Source organism: Arachis ipaensis, chromosome B10 (genome assembly GCF_059453495.1).
Source record: "Arachis ipaensis isolate K30076 ecotype BB chromosome B10, ASM5945349v1, whole genome shotgun sequence".
NCBI classification, from domain to species: Eukaryota; Viridiplantae; Streptophyta; class Magnoliopsida; order Fabales; family Fabaceae; genus Arachis; species Arachis ipaensis.
The window spans coordinates 26,922,123-26,941,900 of NC_142435.1; the positions used below are offsets into that span (position 1 = coordinate 26,922,123).

The 19,778-nt window shown below is 29.8% G+C and overlaps 1 protein-coding gene across 1 annotated transcript; it reads right to left on the bottom strand.

The window, feature by feature from the left end:
- Nucleotides 1-253: 253 nt before the first annotated feature.
- Nucleotides 254-4,165, bottom strand: LOC107620363 (uncharacterized). Its single transcript, XM_088510292.1, has 2 exons — nt 3,121-4,165; nt 254-1,067 (listed from the first exon to the last, which is right to left on the bottom strand). Exons 1-2 carry the CDS (start codon nt 4,002-4,004, stop codon nt 431-433), a joined length of 1,521 nt encoding a protein of 506 aa, XP_088366418.1. The 5' UTR covers nt 4,005-4,165; the 3' UTR covers nt 254-430.
- Between the last annotated feature and the right edge of the window lie 15,613 nt (nt 4,166-19,778).

Below are 19,778 nucleotides of genomic sequence, written 5' to 3' on the forward strand. Positions count from 1 at the left end.
TAAAATTATAATAATTAATTGGTTCCTGTATTTTTCCTTTTGTTTTACATATTTTATTTTATTGATGCAAAAACTTCAAATATAAGTAAGACTACATAATAATAATAATAATAATAATAATAATAATAATAATAATTCTTGTAAGTCAGGAGCTCAAACAAACCCATGGATTCTTTCATGTTTTTGGTCAAGAAATCCATGGACTTGAAAATTGTTAGTTTGAAAGATGCATTGTAAGGCAACAGGGACACACTAACATAATAATTGTGACGTTTTGTCATTTATTGAAATAGAGGAATCTACTTATTACAACATTTTTCAAATAATGATAATAATACACTTGTTTCACTCTGACCCCATCCAAACTAGTGAATCTAGTTAGTTTCTATAATCAATAGAAATTAAATTGAAGAAATCATATACGCTAAAGCTAAGCAACATGGAGATGGACTATTTCTCCAAACTCAAACCTCCTAGTTTCATTGTAGAAAGTTTTGTGCTTGTTAGGCCAATAAGTTAACCAAATCCAACCCCTTATCTCCCACTCCATAGTTTTCCCAATAGCATCTTTCTCCACTTTCCATAACACTTTATCTCCATATTCATCACCAGCAAAAATAACACCTCCTTGCCTAGTGAACGGTCTATAAGCTCTAGAGTACCGGTTCTTGAACCATGACTTAGGGTTAATCAGAGCGAATTTCGAAGGCTTGGACGAAAAAACCTCCTTACCATCCATGCTATCGTGAAGGAACCAATTTAAATTGGCGCTGTAGCCGTAAATGGATTCCTCAAATTTCCATGGCTTTAAACTAACGGTCATGGATTCGCCGGCGGATACCTTGAGCCCCAAGGGATTTGGTGGGTCAAATGAGGCTTCTATGTTTTTTTCCGTACCAATTTCTCTTGTTGGATTATCTGAGGATTTTCCAACGGAGACACTTAATACTTGGGTTTGTAGAGTTGGTGTGAGTTGTAGAGAGATTCTTGAAGGAAAGTGTTTTTCAGTTGCACCGGCACCTCTTTCCCTTAGAAGGGAGTTCTTCACCAATTTCATAACATCACACCTATCCATAAAATAATAAATAATTATGTGTGTTGCATTTTTTTTTTTTTTTGAAAATAAAATATTTGTATAATAACATCTATTTCATTCAAGTTGAACGTCAAATATTCAATTAATTAGTTAAAAAATTAAAAGAAAAAAAGGTAAATAATGATTCTATAGTGACATATTCAATTCGAATAAACATTTGTCTAAAGAAAGGACTGATATTATATTTTGAATGAAAAAAATTCTCTAAAATAATAGTTAACAGATTTTAAATTTAGACAATGAGATAGATAAGAATCTTAAAAGATAAGAAATAGATTGCAAAAACAACCCATCAATATCAAAGAGAGGATTCTATATAGAAACTTATTGCTTCATAGAAACGGGAAGATCACATCAGGAACTAAGTCAAGTGTATAATATACGTAAAGTGTAAGACTATCGGAAATATAAAAAATAAAATAAAATAAAATAAAAATACTACGTAAAACTTAAAATCAACTACTAAATAGTTGTCATATATTTGTATCTATTTGTGTATCTTTACATGTAGTATTATTTTATATATATTATATATGATTATTGATTTGATAGTTAATTTGTAATACTCGTAACGGAGTTGATTTTGATATGATAATCATGATTAGAGCTCTCACCGCTCTCTCTCTCTCTACCCTACTATTTGGACTTTGGAACATAAGTAATGATCATATTCGCTATTTGAGTCTAAAAAGCTTATACAATGATGACTATAGATGTAATTTTTATATACGTGTAGTGAACATAATATATATATATAACCACAAAAGTATTCAATTTAATTATTTATTATGTTATATAAAAAAGCATATAAACCCAAGTTTCTGATTTAAGGGCATAATCCTATCCTTCCCCACCACAATAGTATTGTTTGATGTCACCCATTTTCATAAATGACAAGGCAACTACTCATATGAAGAGGGTAAAAACATTTTTTCATAAAAATACTTTGTTTAAAAGTAAAATTTATTTGTTTAGTCACACTTTAAATAAAGACAATATTTTTATAAATATCAAAATCTAACTGTCTAATTTATTATCCAAAGGTCAAAAGAGAATATTTTCACATGAAGACAATAATAAAATCTTCATTGTAGTATCCACTAAATAACAATACTAAAAATTAATATTTTTAGTGAAAAACATAAAAAGTTAGTTAGTGCTTATTTGAATATAAAGTAAATGTAAGAAAAAATATTGATCATGTAATATTTTTTATTATAAATATATTATATATGTTCATATTTTGATACGGTTTCGTTACGTTACCAACAACATTTCTGTCAACTTCTGCCAATTCTTATTTATAACTGTGTTTAATGGAAGTGTTTTTGTGGATGTGTCTCATAAAAATATTTTTTTTATGATTGTGTTTAATAAAAGTGTCTTTATAGATATATTTTTTTGATGTGTCTCTTTATATATGTATTTAAAATATAATAATTAATTATTGTTAACAACAAATTGACAGATAATATATTGGTACCCTATACTTTTTTATTTTAATATAATTTATATCAAACATGTTCTAGTTTCATAAATTTATTAAATACAGTTAAAAAGAAAACAATTACGATACTTATTCAAAGTTCCTTAATTAATATAAAAATTATTAAATTAAAAATATAATGTTGCAAACTAAAACAACTAATAATATTGTGTGTTTATTTAGATATTATTAAATTGATAAAAAAATTTAATAAAAAAATATTTTTTTAATTTTTAACGTATTTAATAATAAAAGTAAAAACATTAAAAAATAAAAAAAATTTGAGAACCTAAAATTTATAATCTTTTTAAAAAGATTTTTTTTTTAAAATATTTTTAAATAATGAATAAATTAAAAAAAATATTTTTATATTATTATATTCAAACATAATTAATAAATATAAAAATCTTTTTCTATAAAATATCTAAATATAAAATTATTTTTATTTTTTTAAAAATTTTTTAAAAAATAACTAAAACAAATTTTTTTTAAAAAAACTCATCCAAACAAATCCTATTACATTATTAATATTGAATACCTTATGTTATCAATGTTGGCGACAATTTCAACCCACTTGTCCTTGATGGAGACACTGTAATTGAACTGAATAACACCTTGAAGCTGGTGATACTTGAGAGAGAATTGAAGCTTCTCATTCGGCAAATGACTCTTTGATGAACTCTCAATATCCATAACTATAACAGGACAATACAGTTGCACCTTCCATAACCCATACGTCGAAAACCAATGCGAGAACAAAGAACACGGCATCCTCATAATCTTTTCTTTAACCGTTTCTTGCATCTCCCCAATCCAATTCGTGACCCCAAGGTTCACGGACCGCATCCATTGTTCTTCCAAGTTTGATCCCAGCAGTTTCATGAGCAAATTCGAGGCCTCGCTTTGTTGATTGCTTGTCAAGTAACCCTTCAGAGTCTGGATCGATCCGGAGCGAAGATTCGCCGGCGCTTCGTAGATGGAGACGAGGAAGGAGAGAGTGAAGAAGGAGACGTTGAATATTTCGGAGAAGTTTGGGATGTAATCGAGTTTCGGGAACCTGATGAAAGGGCTGTTCTTGTTGGATCCATAGTGGAGAATTGCCTGAATGAAATTGATGAAGAGATCTGAAATTGTTTCTTGATCCAGTAATAATAAGTTATTGTTGTTAGGTTTCATTGGTTTTGAGTTCCAAAGAGGGATGTGGATGTTGTTGAAATCTGCAATGATAGCAAAAGAGAGTGAGGATTGGTTATGATGATTATAGTTTTTGGGTATTGTAAGCTTAAGATATGGTTCTTGGAATGAAGAAGAAGAAGAAGAAGATATGGTTATGGACATGGAATCTGTTTCCCATTCAGATATTGGTTTAAGGTTCTGAATCCAAGAAAACACATCAGGGAAGTTGTTATTATCACAAGCCATTGAAAGAAATAATGATATTGTTGGTTTAATCAATTATTATGTGGGGTTCACATGCATATTTGTAGATCATAAGAATAATTTCATAATGGTTTGTATGGAGAGAAAGGATTATTAGTACTACTCCGCCAAGGGGAATTAATAAGAAGAAAAGTTGAAAAAGATTGCTTGTGAATATGATTAGTATGAATGCTATGAGTTCTGGTGCTAGTATGGAAGAATTGAAGGAAGAAGGCTAATTCTGCAAGAAAGTGATATCATATATACCCAATATATTCACATGCAGAATACCCAAAATGTCTTATGTTCTTCGATCACCAAGTTTAATTTAATTACTACCGTCACATTTGATGAGTACTTGACCATGTGAGAATAATCAATATACATTAAAAAAATATATCTGTACATTAAAAATCAATCACTAAAACAGATATAATATATTTGTGTATAAATATATATAATTTAATTTATTTTTAATATATATTTTATATTTTAATTATATTTTATATTATTCATTAATTTTCACGTAAAACTAGCATAGTTGATACACATATATAGGGTACCTAAATAATAAAAAAAATAGATACTTTAATAAAAATTCTATAATTATCGTTCATATGAAAATATATATTTTTTTATCGTTAAATGATGAATTAATATTATAAAATAGTTATTTTTATCTAAAAATATTACAATTCTCTTTAAATTATTATTTTTTATAAATTATATTTTTAAGTGTGGCTAAATAAATAGCATTATTGTAAAATACTTTTGATCTTCATTGAATACGTGCTATGGAAAAAATAATTCTAATATGAACAATCAAATGGCAGTGAGTAATTATAATAAAGTAGAGACTTATATACAGTTAGTTATTTTTAGGTAATATTATTAGTTAAAAATTATTAAATAATTTAACAGAAAAGTTCTGCATACAAGCTATTAGGGCTTGTATGCTTTACAAGTTAATTAACGAATAAACTTAAAAAACGTGATGCAAGGTCTACGTTCTTCTTCTTCTTCTTTTCTTTCGTTTCTTGCCTTCTCTTTCTCCTTCTTCTTCTTCTTGCTGCACGTTCTTCTTCCTCTTCCTCTTCCTCCTCTTCTTCTTCTTTTCTTTCGTTTCTTGCTTTCTCTTTCTCGTTCTTCTTCTTCTTGCACGTTCTTCTTCCTCTTCCTCTTCTTCTTCTTTTCTTTCGTTTCTTGCCTTCTCTTTCTCCTTCTTCTTCTTCTTGCTGCACGATCTTCTTCCTCTTTCTGTTCTTCTTCTTTATTTACGTGTTTTTCTCTCTGTTTTCTTTCTTCGTTATTCTCGATTTCCATTGTTTTTTGACATCAAGCTCTGAAATCGTTTTTGAAGAAGAAGAAGCAGCAGAAGATGAGGAGGAGAAAGAGAAAGAGTTCTGAAATATGCATAAGGTGTACTTCAACGAATTTTGGGTGTATTTCTTAAATCCTTTGGGTGTATTTTTGTAATCTTTTGGGTGTATTTCTGTAATTCTTTAGGTGTATTTCTATAATCCTTTGGGTGTATTCCTGTAACTGTTTGGGTGTATTTCTGTAATCGTTTGGGTGTATTTCTGAAGTTACATTATCTTCAAATTTGACAAGAAAATTTTTTTCATGGAGGAAGAAGAAGAAGAGTCGTTCATAATGCATGGTGAGTAGCGCACTTTGGAAACAGGAAGTTATTGAATAACGTACATTTTATTTACTCTTAAATGTGGAAGTGTGTAATACGTTAATTAAGTGTAATACGTGTGTTTTATTGGACTTGTAAGACTTGTATATATAGCAAGCCTCATAATTTAATATATTTAACAAAATTATTATCTAATAATTTTCTATTAGCAACTTTAAATAAAGATAATTTCGCGTGTTTTCACCTTTAATAAACAAAACTCTTGTACGAATTATTAGTTGACTAATACATATTTTTGCCTCTAATAAGTAAATGAGCACTACATACTGCTACATTTATTCTTGTTACTTGTTTCTTCTTAGATAAAAAGTTATGTAATAACTTGAATTCGCATGTTTGTGGAGTAGAATTTGGGTTTTTATTAACGACATTATTATCTTTTAATTTAATAGATATAGAAATATTTGATAATAAAATATTATATAAAAATAATGAGAATTTATTTTATACAGTATTCATTAATTATTATTAAATTAATAAATATTAAATAAAATAAATTTAAATGGTTTCTTTTATCTTTCTAATATTACTAATATTATTGTAAAAATAGTATATTTATTGAACTTTGGGTACATCTAAACTTTTATGCATAAAATAAATGTATATATTATTATTAATCCAATAAGGCTCTACATCTAAGTAATTTAACCAACTAAATCTTTTAAATTTACGCGTTGTTTCTTTTTTTTCTTCTTCTTTTAAATTCACGCACGTACATTCTTCTTCACCCCTTATGCTATGTCTTCTTCTTTTCCTCATTTTTCATGATTTTTCAATTTTATTACTGTTGTCACCAACAGCATCCACTACAAAATTCAAGTTGATTTGTGGTGATTTTTTTTTTTTAGTTTTTGGAGGTTTGAAACCCCACCAAAAGGTTAGTGGAAGTTTTTCAAACCTCTAAAATTTGAGGTGCCACGAACTTATCTATGGCAGTTTTACAAAATCCCCAGGACATAATTTAGTGGCGGTTCTTTGTTTGCTTTGTGGGGGTTTTGAGTTGAATATTTTGGCAGTTTTTTGAAATTTTTGTGGCAGTTTAAAACCTCCACAAAAACTGAATTTTCAAAAAAAAATTATATCAAACTGAACGGTTGCAAACAATTTAAAATTGAAACTAAACCTATTTGAAAGTTATAAACTACTATTATTGATTGAAAAAAATACATCAATCAAACTAAAAATTATTTAACTTTAAAGAAATTAGTAATTAGTATATAGAATTAACAGAAATTTAAACAAATTACATAAATCAAATTGGTATGAAATAAACAACTTAGATCAATCAAATTTACATATTTTATATGATCTGACAATATATAAAATGATATCAGATAGTAACCCACCACAACAACAAGAAATACGGCCTTAAGATTGCCACAAGCTTCACAGCAAGCTCTATTTGTCAGAAAAGGGAACCATATGCTTATGTAAGAAATAAATAAAACCAATGAGCAGAAAATAAGCATTAACTTCAAGTAAAACCTATATAAAATACAAATATGGTAAAAAAAAGTATGCTTCTGTAAAAGATAGAATCCTCATTCTTCTAAAAGACCCTTCACATGAGTTGTTCTACTACATTCTAAGGATCCCTTCTCCTATAATAACTCTTTAGCATAAAAAAGTAAAACAAATTATTGTGACTTGTTTCAAACAAATTGATTTCATAAGAAAATCTGCTAGATAGCTTTAATTACTAGAATTACATGCCATGACTAGTATTAAATAATAATATAAATTATAATTTTAAAAAATTTAAAAACGTAAATTTTAAAATAACTACTATATTATTTAGTGAAATTTAAAATATTAAATTTTTAAATATATAATCAACAATAATTTGATAAACTCATTTAAATAAAAAATTTTACTATAAAAAAACTTACAATTTAAAAATGTAAAACTTTAAAATACAAATAACAAAATAATTTTATAATAATTTAATTATTTTTATTATTTTATGTAAAGAGAATTTTATTTATTAAGGTCTAAAAATAATATTAAAATTAGTACTATAAAAAATATTTTAAAGTTAATATTATGAAAAAAATAAAAAAATTATATAAGGACTAATTTGATTAATTTTTAAAATTTTAGGGATGAAATGACTTATGTTTGGACTTTCAAGGACTATTTTGATTATAAATATCTTTCTTACATGTTAAATGACACGTAGCGTGCTAAGTGTCACTGACCTGACACGTCAACCAATCATCTGGTGACACGTGGCACTTAACGTGACACATACATCATAAAATAACTAACGGAAGGACCAATTTGACTTACGTTTTATCTTTCAAGGACTAACATGACTAAAAAAATCATTTGAGAACTAATTTGAAGAATCGGTGATTTTTCAGGGACGAATTTGGCTATCACTACAACAGAGGCGCTGCTTTTAGCGGCGATTTTAAACCGTCGTAAATTCAAATTTCGACGGTTTGATGGACCACCCTGGTTATTGGCGCAAGGAAATGATTTGGCGGCAGTTTCCAGCAACCGCTGGTATAACCGCCGCTGAATCAGTATTTGCGGCAATTAATTTAGCGGCGGTTTAAAACCGCCACGATATAAAAGTATTAGGATTTAATTTATTTTTTACCGGCGGTTATGAACCGCCGCAATGTTATTACTGTTTGTTAATTTAGGACTGTTTGCGGCGGTTTAAAACCGCCGCTAATTTCAATACAAATTTAAAAAAAATGGATTTTCCTTTTAAAAGACGCTGATTTTTTTTGTTTAATTTTAAAGATATATTTTTTTGCCCTTTTTGGATTTTTTTAATACTATAAATCTTAATATTTTTCATCTATTGAATCTAAACTTGTGACAAAAATAACAAAATTAACTGAAAATAAAACAATATATTTATAAAAATATCAACATAGTAAATCTCTTGCTAAGAATTACATAGTCAAATTCAAAAAAAATATTTGCTTCAAACCAAAATAATTCCAATCCTAGGATTCTATTTTTCACTCAGTCCTTCTACGAAATTCATCCCTGCAGCAATGTCTGGTGGCGATTCCTCACCCTGCCATTGAAAAAGACAAAATAGTGATACAAAGAATATAACTTGACATATTGTAATCCCTTACAATATCTAAATTTCAAATTTAATCCAAAGATTCAAAAACTAAGTATTAGAATCTACTTCACAAACTAAAAATTTGCTATCTTAATCTCAGTAATCATAATATATTTGCCTAACAGCATTACAAGTAAAAAGTATCAAAATTCTGCAAAAAGTATCAACCATAACTCATAACTCATAGCTAAGATGCACACATATATCATAGAATGGGAAGGAAAAAAGAGGTTTATATATTACCATGAGACCAGAACACAATATATAGGAGTATTAAAGTTGCACATTCATAAGCTAATTGAATAAAAAAGGAAGTCAATATATATTAGTTAGTTATTTTATATATATCTTTTCATATATCTTTTCATATAGTTAGTTATTTTTGGTGGAGTCATTTAGAAGTGAAGGGATACTCATTTGTTTTCTGTAGTAGGTTCATAATTTTAACTATGTTAAGCTGACATATGAAACATAATTTTAACTATAGTAGGTTCACAATTTTAACTATCTTAAAAATTATGCACTTTACGTAGGACCTGATCCATATAGTTCCTATTATACATGGCAAATATAAATATAAATAGCAACATTATTCTTATTTGCATTTAATTTCTAACAAGATCTCAGGTTTAAATTACTTGAATATAAAAAACAAATGTGAAGAGATTTACTTATATATATATGTATAGACTACTATATGTTCTTTATTGCTAATAAAGAACTTTTATATACGTCAGACATAGATAAATACAAAAGTAGACACATGAATATTTACCTTGCACCATAGGAACAGGTGCGCACCGGAGAAGAGAAGACAGGCCAGCAACAGGCATGAACCGACGACAATGACGTGGGCAGAGACGACGACACGACAGGCAGCTCCTAGAGACTGAATTCTGGACTTGAAAATGATAGTTTAAACAATATATTGATCAAATATTTCAATATTAACTGGTGCCAAGCTTATCATAAATGATCAAATAACCAGCCATTAGGATACAAGGAGATTTAATGGATATCTAAATTATGGTCTAGAGACTAAATTGGTTTGCTATACTAAACATCTATGCTGCTTTCAGAATCTCTTTTTCCTTCTAAGACAACAATTGCTTTCCCATTCTAACCTGAGAATTTAGTTGATTATTGATAGATTCAACTAGTTGTAGTTCAATGTATAACATTGTCTTCCATCAACATTCTCTGTTATGCATAAACATCAAAGAAAGGTAGATTAGTATTGTAAAACCATAGAATATACAAAATTTGAGGCATAGATAAGTAGCACAATCAAGTGGATAAAATTCAATGTTAAACTTCTGCAGTATTCTCAAGACTAATATTTGCTCTAAGACATGTACATGTAAAATAAAAATGTCTACATTGGTTGAATCTCCCAAGTTTAAGGATAGTTCTATGAGCAGATACCTAGCAATTTTGACAATGCTCATAAGTGGAAGAGAGAGATATAGTGAAGGAAGAACTTCTAAGTTCTCTGATGGAGGTTCTTTTAAGATGTCCTCAAGCCAGTTTCTATTCCATGAACGAACAACCATCAAGGGGGTCCATCTATCAAACAATTGGCAAAAGAAATTAGAGATAGGTTCAACTGATTTTTATTACAATTATCAGAAGAGATCAAAAGATTCTTGATAATACAATACACGAAGTGTAACACTAACTAAAAAAATTAAAGAGTAGGCACTAGCAAATCCAAATTATATAGATAATACCATGATGATAAATTGATGATGGCTGCATTTAAACTATACTAATATAAGCAATGAACATATTTCAGGTACTACCATACAACACAGCAGGACTAGACAAGACTAATACTAATTACTTGAAGTATAAGTTTACAAAAAAGACCATAAGAAAACTCAAAAACTCTGATCCTTTGGATTCAGTAATATCATAATAAGTTAAAGATTAATTTCTGGTCAAAAGCAAGGTGATCTAGCAATTTAACTTGTTATCTCTAATGATTTTCATAATAAGTTAGAAGACAAAGGGTAGGAGTAAGATAAATTCATTGAACATCAAAAGTAACAAGAGACTTGCTAATGAATACCCATTTGCATTTTGAGTATTCAGATTAGCACCTTTGGCAATCAGAAGCTGAAATAAACAAATAATACACAAATTAAGAAGGCAATTGAACTTTAATTTGACATCACCAATAAAGTTAAAAAAATAACTTATTTTTACTAGAAATATTTTTATTAAAAAGAAACAGAAACACACTTGACAGCATTGTGCATTTTCACCACATGCAGCATAATAGAGGGGAGTGCTCCCAGAACCTGATAGTAAGGAAACAAAAGTTAATGGTGGCAAAGCCAATATATCGTACAACTTTCTAAACATCTTGTAGGCTACATTACTATAGCAGAATTAGGAATATCAAGGTTAATAACCTGATTGAATTTTAGAAACAAAGATGAGTGATGCATGAATATAGAAACAATCAACAAAGAGTAGTACTAGTAAATTTAATCCATTTACCTTTTCTAACTAGCTGAGAGAACAATATTAAATGGATCAAGCAACGCTATATTGTCCTAATAGTAAACCATGTTTATAGATAAATCATTTACCTTTAAAAATTTTTAATGATTTTCCCTATAGTTTTCTATCGTCTCCTAACTGTAACTAACAAATTATTAGGCAACTCCATCTTTGGCATCTTTAACTCTAATATCATTGTATTTTACTTGCATAATATGATTAAAACTTGGATAATAGGAATTTGTTATCAGTGATTTAGCATATTAACATAAAGATTTAAACATCCCCAATAAAAGGCATAGAAAATCCATTACAATAGTCTAGACACAGCACAGGAACCAAAATAGCACTCCACAACATTGTAAAATATGTGAAAAGAAAACTTTTTGTAGGACCTCTCATAAACCAACTAAAGCATTTAGCATATGGCATGGAAGGATAAACATTTGCAAGGCCAATTATTATTTATTAACCACGCACAAGCCTCATATCCAGCACACAACTAAAACAGTAAAAACAGAATGCTAGATTGTATAAAAGAACAAAATTTCAATCACTAAAAGAGTATAAATTCATACATAAATAATAGATACATTCACAACTCACTAGACATATCATTCCCTACCCTTCAACATCCACTAAATTCCTCCCCAAAAAATACAAAACACGAATCCAAAACATATTAAGATACATACATGTAAATCTAAATTATTATTAACATATAGTAATATTATTTCCACAAATCAATCAATAATGTATAACAACTTTAGTATGAATACAAATAGGAGAAAGCTGATTCTGCCTCAAATTGAAATAGGTAAAGACAATAGCAACAAATAATATACACGTACCAGATAGGAAAGACCCAAAATGGAAGTGCAGCGCGTTGCGGCGACAACTCTTCACAGCAGTACCGATGCATCTTGCAGGCCTTACTTTTGCTTCACCCCTTTTGTCCTGTGTTCTTGACAAGAACAAAATAAACCGCAAAAAATTGAAACCAAATCAAGAAGAAAAAGTATGATGTGAATCAAATTGAAATATGAAACGAAAAAGAAATTTTTCCCAAATTGAAAGAGAAATTTTTTAGACAAACCAAATAAACCAAACACATTAACTAAAATTGAAACCAAACTAAAAAGAAAAATATTAGTGGGAACCAGTTTGAATTCTGAAACCAAAAAGAAAACATAACAAAATTGAAAGAGGAATTTTTTATATACCAATAATCTGAACCAAAAAGCTGAGGAAACCTAAGAATGGGACCAGAGGAAGGAGGGATCAAATTGGCGATGGACCCACCGGCAAGGAGAAGCGCAATGTAGCCGATACTGACGGGTAGAGGGGAACAGCGGCAACGATTCTAGCGCGGAGGTGTGTTTCTTCCCTCTGTCCCTTTTCTGTTCGCACAAGGTAGAAAACAAATCCCAAATCTGATTCTTGACTATATATACCCAAATCAAGAAGAAAAACATCAATCTAACCCAAATTGAAAAGTGAAACAGAAAAGAAAACTCAACTAAATTGAAAGAGGGATTAGCAAACCTAATGAAGTAGTTCGCACAATGATGGAAGAAGGAGGAGTGGCTCAGTGATGGACACAGCAATGGGGAGGACGAGACTACTGGTATTGATGGAGGGAGCACCACGGTGGCAAGGATTCCAGAGAAGTGGTTTGTGCCCCTACACAATTGACTTCGCGCAAGAAAGGAGAGGAGAACGTGCTAACTTGTCAATTTACGGCGGTTTTGTGAACGGCCACCAATTTCCTGCCGCCATCCTCCGCCTCTCTTGTAGTGTATTAACCCATAAAATAAATGTATATATAATTATTAATCCAATAAAGCTCTACATCTAAGTAATTTAACCAACCAAATCTAACCAAGTCTTTTCGATTCACACGTTACTTCTTCTTCTTTTAAATTCACACACGCACATTCTTCTTCACCCCTGATGCTATGTCTTCTTCTTCTTCTCTTTTTTCATTATTTTTCAATTTTGTTACAGTCGTCACTAACAGCATCTCCTCCTCCTCCTCCTCCTCCTCCTTTTCTTATTGAAATTTCTTCTCCTCCTTCCTTTTCATCCTTCTCCTCCATCATCATCATCATCATCATGGTCATCATTGTTATCGTCATTGTCTTCTTCTAATACGTATCGTCGTTATCGTTATTATCGAATTTTTGCCATACTAATGATAATCTTGTCTGGTCCGAAAATTGATTTGAATGTGTTTTTGTTTAAAATTGCCTTCGTCTGTGTTTGTTTTAGAACGAGTTTGTTTATGTATTTTCATCATTAAGTAATTTTGGTTCATTCAAAATTTAATTTTCGGTCATTCTGGATATAATTTCGGTTCATTTCTGAGTGAATTTCTAATTATTCAATTTTATTTTTGTTCTTGTTTTTGAACGCAATCATTAAGTAACTTCAGTTCATTCTGGATTTAAATAAGGTACACTTGGTCTCTGCTTGTTTTGGAATGAGTTTATTTGTGTATCATCATCATTAAGTAATTTCGGTTTATTCAGAATTAATTTTTGATTCATTCTGAATGTAATTTCGATTTATTTCTGAGTGAACTAAGGTGGATTTGGTCTCATTGTTCTGCACAATTTAAAACTCTTCCTCGTCACACCCTCTCTTGAAAGGAATAAAACCAAGAAAAAGAGAAGAAAAATCAAACAAAAAAGAAGAAACAAGAATAAAAACTCCTCAAAACTCATCATCATATGCTTCTTCTTCTTGTCTTATTCGTCTTCTCCTTCTTGTTTTTCCTTCTCATAATTCTTCTTGTTTTACCCTCTTAACAATAATAAAAATATAAAAAAATCAAACAAAGAAGAAGAAATACATAATGCTGTAAAATCACTTGATGGATTTAGATGTGTTTTTGTTCATGATTCAATTTTGTTTGTGTGTTTATTTCAAATGCAATCATTAAGTAATTTCGGTTCATTCTGGATGTAAATAAGGTGCATTTGGTCTGTGCTTGTTTTGAACGAGTTTGTTTGTATATCGTCATCATTAAGTAATTTCGGTTCATTCAAAATTTAATTTTTAGTTCATTTTGGATGTAATTTCGGTTCATTTCTGAGTGAATTTTCGATCATTCAATTTTGTTTATGTGCTTGTTTTTGAATGCAATTATTAAGTAATTTCAGTTCATTCTTGATTTAAATAAGGTGCATTTGGTCTATCATTGTTTTGAAATGAGTTTGTTTGTATATCATCATCATTAAGTAATTTTGCTTCATTCAAAATTTAATTTTTGGTTCATTCTGGATGTAATTTATCTCGGTTCATTTCTGAGTGAATTAAGGTGCATTTGGTCTCATTGTTCTACACAATTCAAAATTCTTCTTCCTCGTCTTCTACTGCTTCTTCATCTTCTTTTTATTTTATTTTGTTATAATTATTCTTGTTTCACTCTCTTGAGAGGAATAAAACTAAGAAAAAAAAGAAAAATCAAACAAAGAAGAAGAAGAAACTCATAATGCTGTAAAATCACCAAGAAGAGGAGGAGAAAAAGAAAAAAAATGAAACAACAACATCAGCAATAAAAGAATGACAATGAGGAGAAAGCACGCGAAGAAGAAGAAAAAGGAGGAGGAGAAGAAGGAGAAGAAGGAGGAGGAACGCGAAGAAGACGACGACGATGATGACGACAACATAAAGCCCGTGCATATAATCACACTCTTTTAATGAGAGTGATTTTTTTTGGTGTTGAGTCTACTTGGTTGAATTTGAATGACAATAACACTTGGAGGTGTAGCAGATCTGTTATTAATCAGTAATGTTAGAAAAAAATAAGGGTTTTGCTATTTTGTACCCTAATAGCATTAGTTAAGCATATCATAAAAGAAAATGTTTTAATGCTTTTGATATATTTAACAATAATTCTCCACATACAAGTCATTATTCCATACAAATCCATACAAGTCTCTTTAATCTAATTCACCTCACGCGCCACTATCTAACCAACTTTTCAATCAACGCGTGAATATATAACTGCCTTTTTCAAAAGGATTTTGTTTCTGTTTTCAAATTTTCTCAACGTTTTCGATCTACGTTCTCTTCAATCTCTGCATTCTCTGTGTTTCTCTTCGTTCGTTCTCTACGTTTTTGAAATCAAGCTCTAAAATCAGTTTTGAAAAGTTATCTCGTTGTTGAAGATAATCAATAATTCAAGTTCACATTGTCAATTGAATCAGAACAAAGTTGATTATTGTTTTGAATCCAATCAAGTGGCTGAGGTGTGGTTCGATTCTAGTTAATATTTTTGTTAGTAGTTTATGATTCTGTAGGTGAATAATGTTGTTTTTGTTTGTGAAAATTGTTGTTCATCGTTGATAGTTTGAATTGAATGTAATATAAGAGTTCTGCATTAAAAAAATATTTTTCTGTATTTGCAGCAAATTTCAGTATAACATGAAGATATTTAAGTGTATTGTTTATTAAGAATTTTCGGTGTATGTGTGCTGATAAGTTCTACATAATTCAAAACTCTTCTTCTCCTTTCTCTTCATCTTCTACCGCTTCTTTTTCTTCTTTTTCATCATCATCATCATCATCATCATCATCTTTTTTTTTTCTTATTCATCTTTTTTTTTCTTATTTTATCTTCTCAAATTTCTTCTTGTTTTACTCTCTTAACAATAATAAAAATAAAAACAAATATCAAACAAAGAAGAAGAAGAAACACATAATACTACAAAATTACTTGGAAGAGGATGAACTTACATTCATTCAACTAAAAGAAAGAATGAAATAAGAAAAAAAAGGGAAAAAATGCATCATTAGAGGAAATATTTTTCTGTATCTGTAGTAAATTTCGGTGTAACACGGAGATATTTAAGTGTACTGTTTAAGAATTTTCGGTATTTTTGTATTGATAAGTTCTGCATAATTCAAAACTCTTCCTCTTCCTCCTCCTCATCTTCTGTTGCTTTTTTTTTCTTTTTTTCATCATCGTCACCATCTTTTTTTTCTTTTTTTTATTCATCTTTTCTTTTTTTTTTTACCTTCTCAAGTTTCTTCTTGTTTTACTCTCTTAACAAGAATAAAAATAAAAAAAATCAAACAAAGAAGAAGAAGAAATACATAATGCTGCAAAATTATTTGGAAAAGGATGAACTTACATTTATTCAACTAAAAGAAAGAAAGAAATAAAAGAAAAGAAGAAGAAAAAAAATAATGCATCATTAGAGGAAACATTTTTTTGTATTTGCAGCAAATTTCAATATAACACGAAGATATTTAAGTGTATTGTTTAAGAATTTTCGGTGTATGTGTGCTGATAAGTTCTGCATAATTCAAAACTCTTCCTTTTCCTTCTCCTCATATTCTACTGCTTCTTCTTCTTCATCTTCTTATTTTATTTTCTCATAATTCTTTTCGAATTCAGTTTCGCAACTTCCTTCACTTTTTGCGACGATTTTGAGAGATTTTGATCCTTGTTTAAATTTTGAGTATTGCGGTTTTGATTGAGGAAGAAGAACCGTTTGCGCTATTCAAGAGTTAGGGAAGCGCGTGTTTACACGCAATCTAAATTAAGAATTGTTTTTATTAGATTTGGGCCAACTTGTATACCAAAAAGACTTGTATGTGTAGTAGCCCTCTATATTTAATGCATTAAAAACGTAAAAAAAATTGTTTTTGTAATAAATAGCATTAAAACATTTTTTTATAGTATGCTTAACCAATGTGCTTGGGCACAGGATAGTAAAATCCAAAAAATAATTAGATCTTATCTTATTTAGTATTTATAAATTATTATAACAATTAATGAATATTAAATAAAATAAATTTGGACTATTTTTAACTAATTTTTTTTAAGGATAAGTATTGTTTTGATCCCTAATGTTTAGGGTCAGAATCGAAACTATCCCCAACATAATTTTTTATTTAGAATCGTCCTTAACGTTTTATTTCGTATTAAAATCGTCATTTTAACTTTTTACGGATAATAATACCCTTTACCACACCACCTCTTCCCTTACTCCACCACCACCACCACCACCTCCCTTACTCCCATCAAATACTAATACTCAGAATCAGAATCAAATTTAGAAGCAGAAACAACATCAAATTCAACAAAATCAAATTCAACAACATCAAATTCAACGATAAAATCAACACACAAAATCAAAATCAGAAGCAGAATCAGAAGCAAAAATAAAGCAAAAGCAAATGCAGAAGCAGAAGAAAATGCAGATGCAGAAGAAGAAGCAGATGTAGAAGCCAAAGCAAAAGAAGAAGCAGATGCAGATGCAGAAACAGAATCAGGCAGAAGAAAATGCAGATGTAGAAGAAGAAGCAGATACAGATGCAGAAGCAGAATTAGAAGCAGAAGTAAAGCAGAAATAAAGCAGAAGCAAAAACAAACACAGACGCAGAAGTAGAAGAAGCAGATGCATCCCGCAGTGGCAGCAGCGACTGGGCAGATCGGCGGTGGTAGGAACCCAGCTCAGCCTCGGATCCCTCTCTCTCTCCTTCGCGCGCCGCCCTCCTCACATCAGGAAGGCTCGGCAACGCACTCCACGGCGGCAGAAGCATGCATGAATGGCGGCGACAATGTAGGTGTCGCGATGGTGGCAGTGGCTATGGCAACGGCCTCCTCCCCTCCACCGGCGTTCTCTCTCTTTCTCAGATCTCCTCTCTCGCTGGCTCGTGCTCGGTGGTGAAGGACCCAAAGGTGGCGGCGATGGCATTGGGATTCACGACGACGGCGCTGGGATGCCGGGGCTCCTCCCTTCCCCCTCTTCCTTTCCCCTTTTCCTCCGATCCCCCCATGTCCTTTCCCTTTTCCTTTCTCCCCTTTCCCCTCGCGTCCTTTTCTTTTTTTTTTAAATTTTATATATTTTTAATTAGGATAGGGGTAATTTATTAATAAAATAAAAAATTTTATTAAAAAGGATGATTTTAATACGAAAAAAATATTAAAGATGATTCTAAATCAAAAATTATGTTGAGGACGATTTTGATTCTGATCCTAAATGTTAGAGACCAAAACAATACTTATCCTTTTTTTATTACCAAATATTTCCGTTATTAATTTAGGGTAAATACTACATTGTAACAATGATAAAATCAATCTCTTAGGTAGCATTTAATGGAGAGACAGAGACGGAAAGACTGAGACTGAGAGACAGAGACTAAGAGACAGAGATTGAAATAAATCTCAGTATTCTGTTTGGTACAAAATGGGAGACAGAAATTAAAACAAGAATGAAACTCTAATTTAATTTGCACAAAGGGTAAAATTGGAATTAATTAATTGAAATGAGGGTATTTTAGGTATAAAATGTTATTAAAGTTTCAGTCTCTATCTCTAAAAATTTTAGTCCCATGTGTCCTTACTTTTTGGAAGTACTGAAATACTGAAATTTTGGAGACAGAGACAGAAATTTTAGTACCAGTCACTGAACCAACAAACATGATACTGAGTCTCAATCTCTCAGTCTTTGTCTCAGTACCTCAAAACAAACGCTACCTTAGTTAATTGAAAAATGGAGAATTACTTCTTTATATTAACTGAATTCTTTAATTGAATAATTTAAATTTCTTTGAGTAAAAATCAATTTAAATTAGTCGAATAATTAATTTATTTATCTATTTAAATAAATATTGTAATTTAAATTTTATTTTACGTATATAATAATTTATTGAATAACGAAATTAAAAAAAAAAAATTGTATGAGTAGAGAGACCACGGGTTCGCTTATTATGCATTAAAAAAAATGCTTTAATTTTCTTAATAATTGATGTAATATCACTTTTGAGATAAGACCAAAAAAAAAAAAAAAAAAAAACCCTTAGCGTCACCTCACTATTATTTAATTTTGATGTTATCATTTTGCAATTAATAACATGGCATGGCACACATATCTACTTATTGTTTTTGAAAGGATAATGTTCGATTTATATTTTGGTACAAGTAATATGTGTGAAAACACAGGCAGATTTTCGTGTTGAGTTGAATGTTTGTTATTGCTAGCTACTAGCTACCGCATGCTAATTCGTACGTTACTAACAATTAATATGCCACCATTTTACCATTTTTATTTCACATGTTAATTAATTAAAAAATTGGTAACAAAAAGTGACGGCCCTCCTAAAACGATTGGCAATGATAGTGTGATATAGCTAACAAATTGAGTAAAATTCCTTCAAATAGCTAATTTTGAAAAGGAAAAATAACAACTCAGATGGATGGATTGTATATATAAATTATAAACAATAATCGTAAGATCGTAATAGACCAAGAAATTGTTAAAACTTATTTCTTATAAATATTAATATTAGATATGCTATCAATAATAGCTACCTACATAGAAGCTAAAAATCAATAAAAAAAAATATTTGTGTAGTAATACTTATTGAAAATCCGAAATAATTACATATTTATAATTAAATTTTGTAATAGTCAATTTTTATAAATAATATAATAATTAGATTTATATTTAGAATTAAA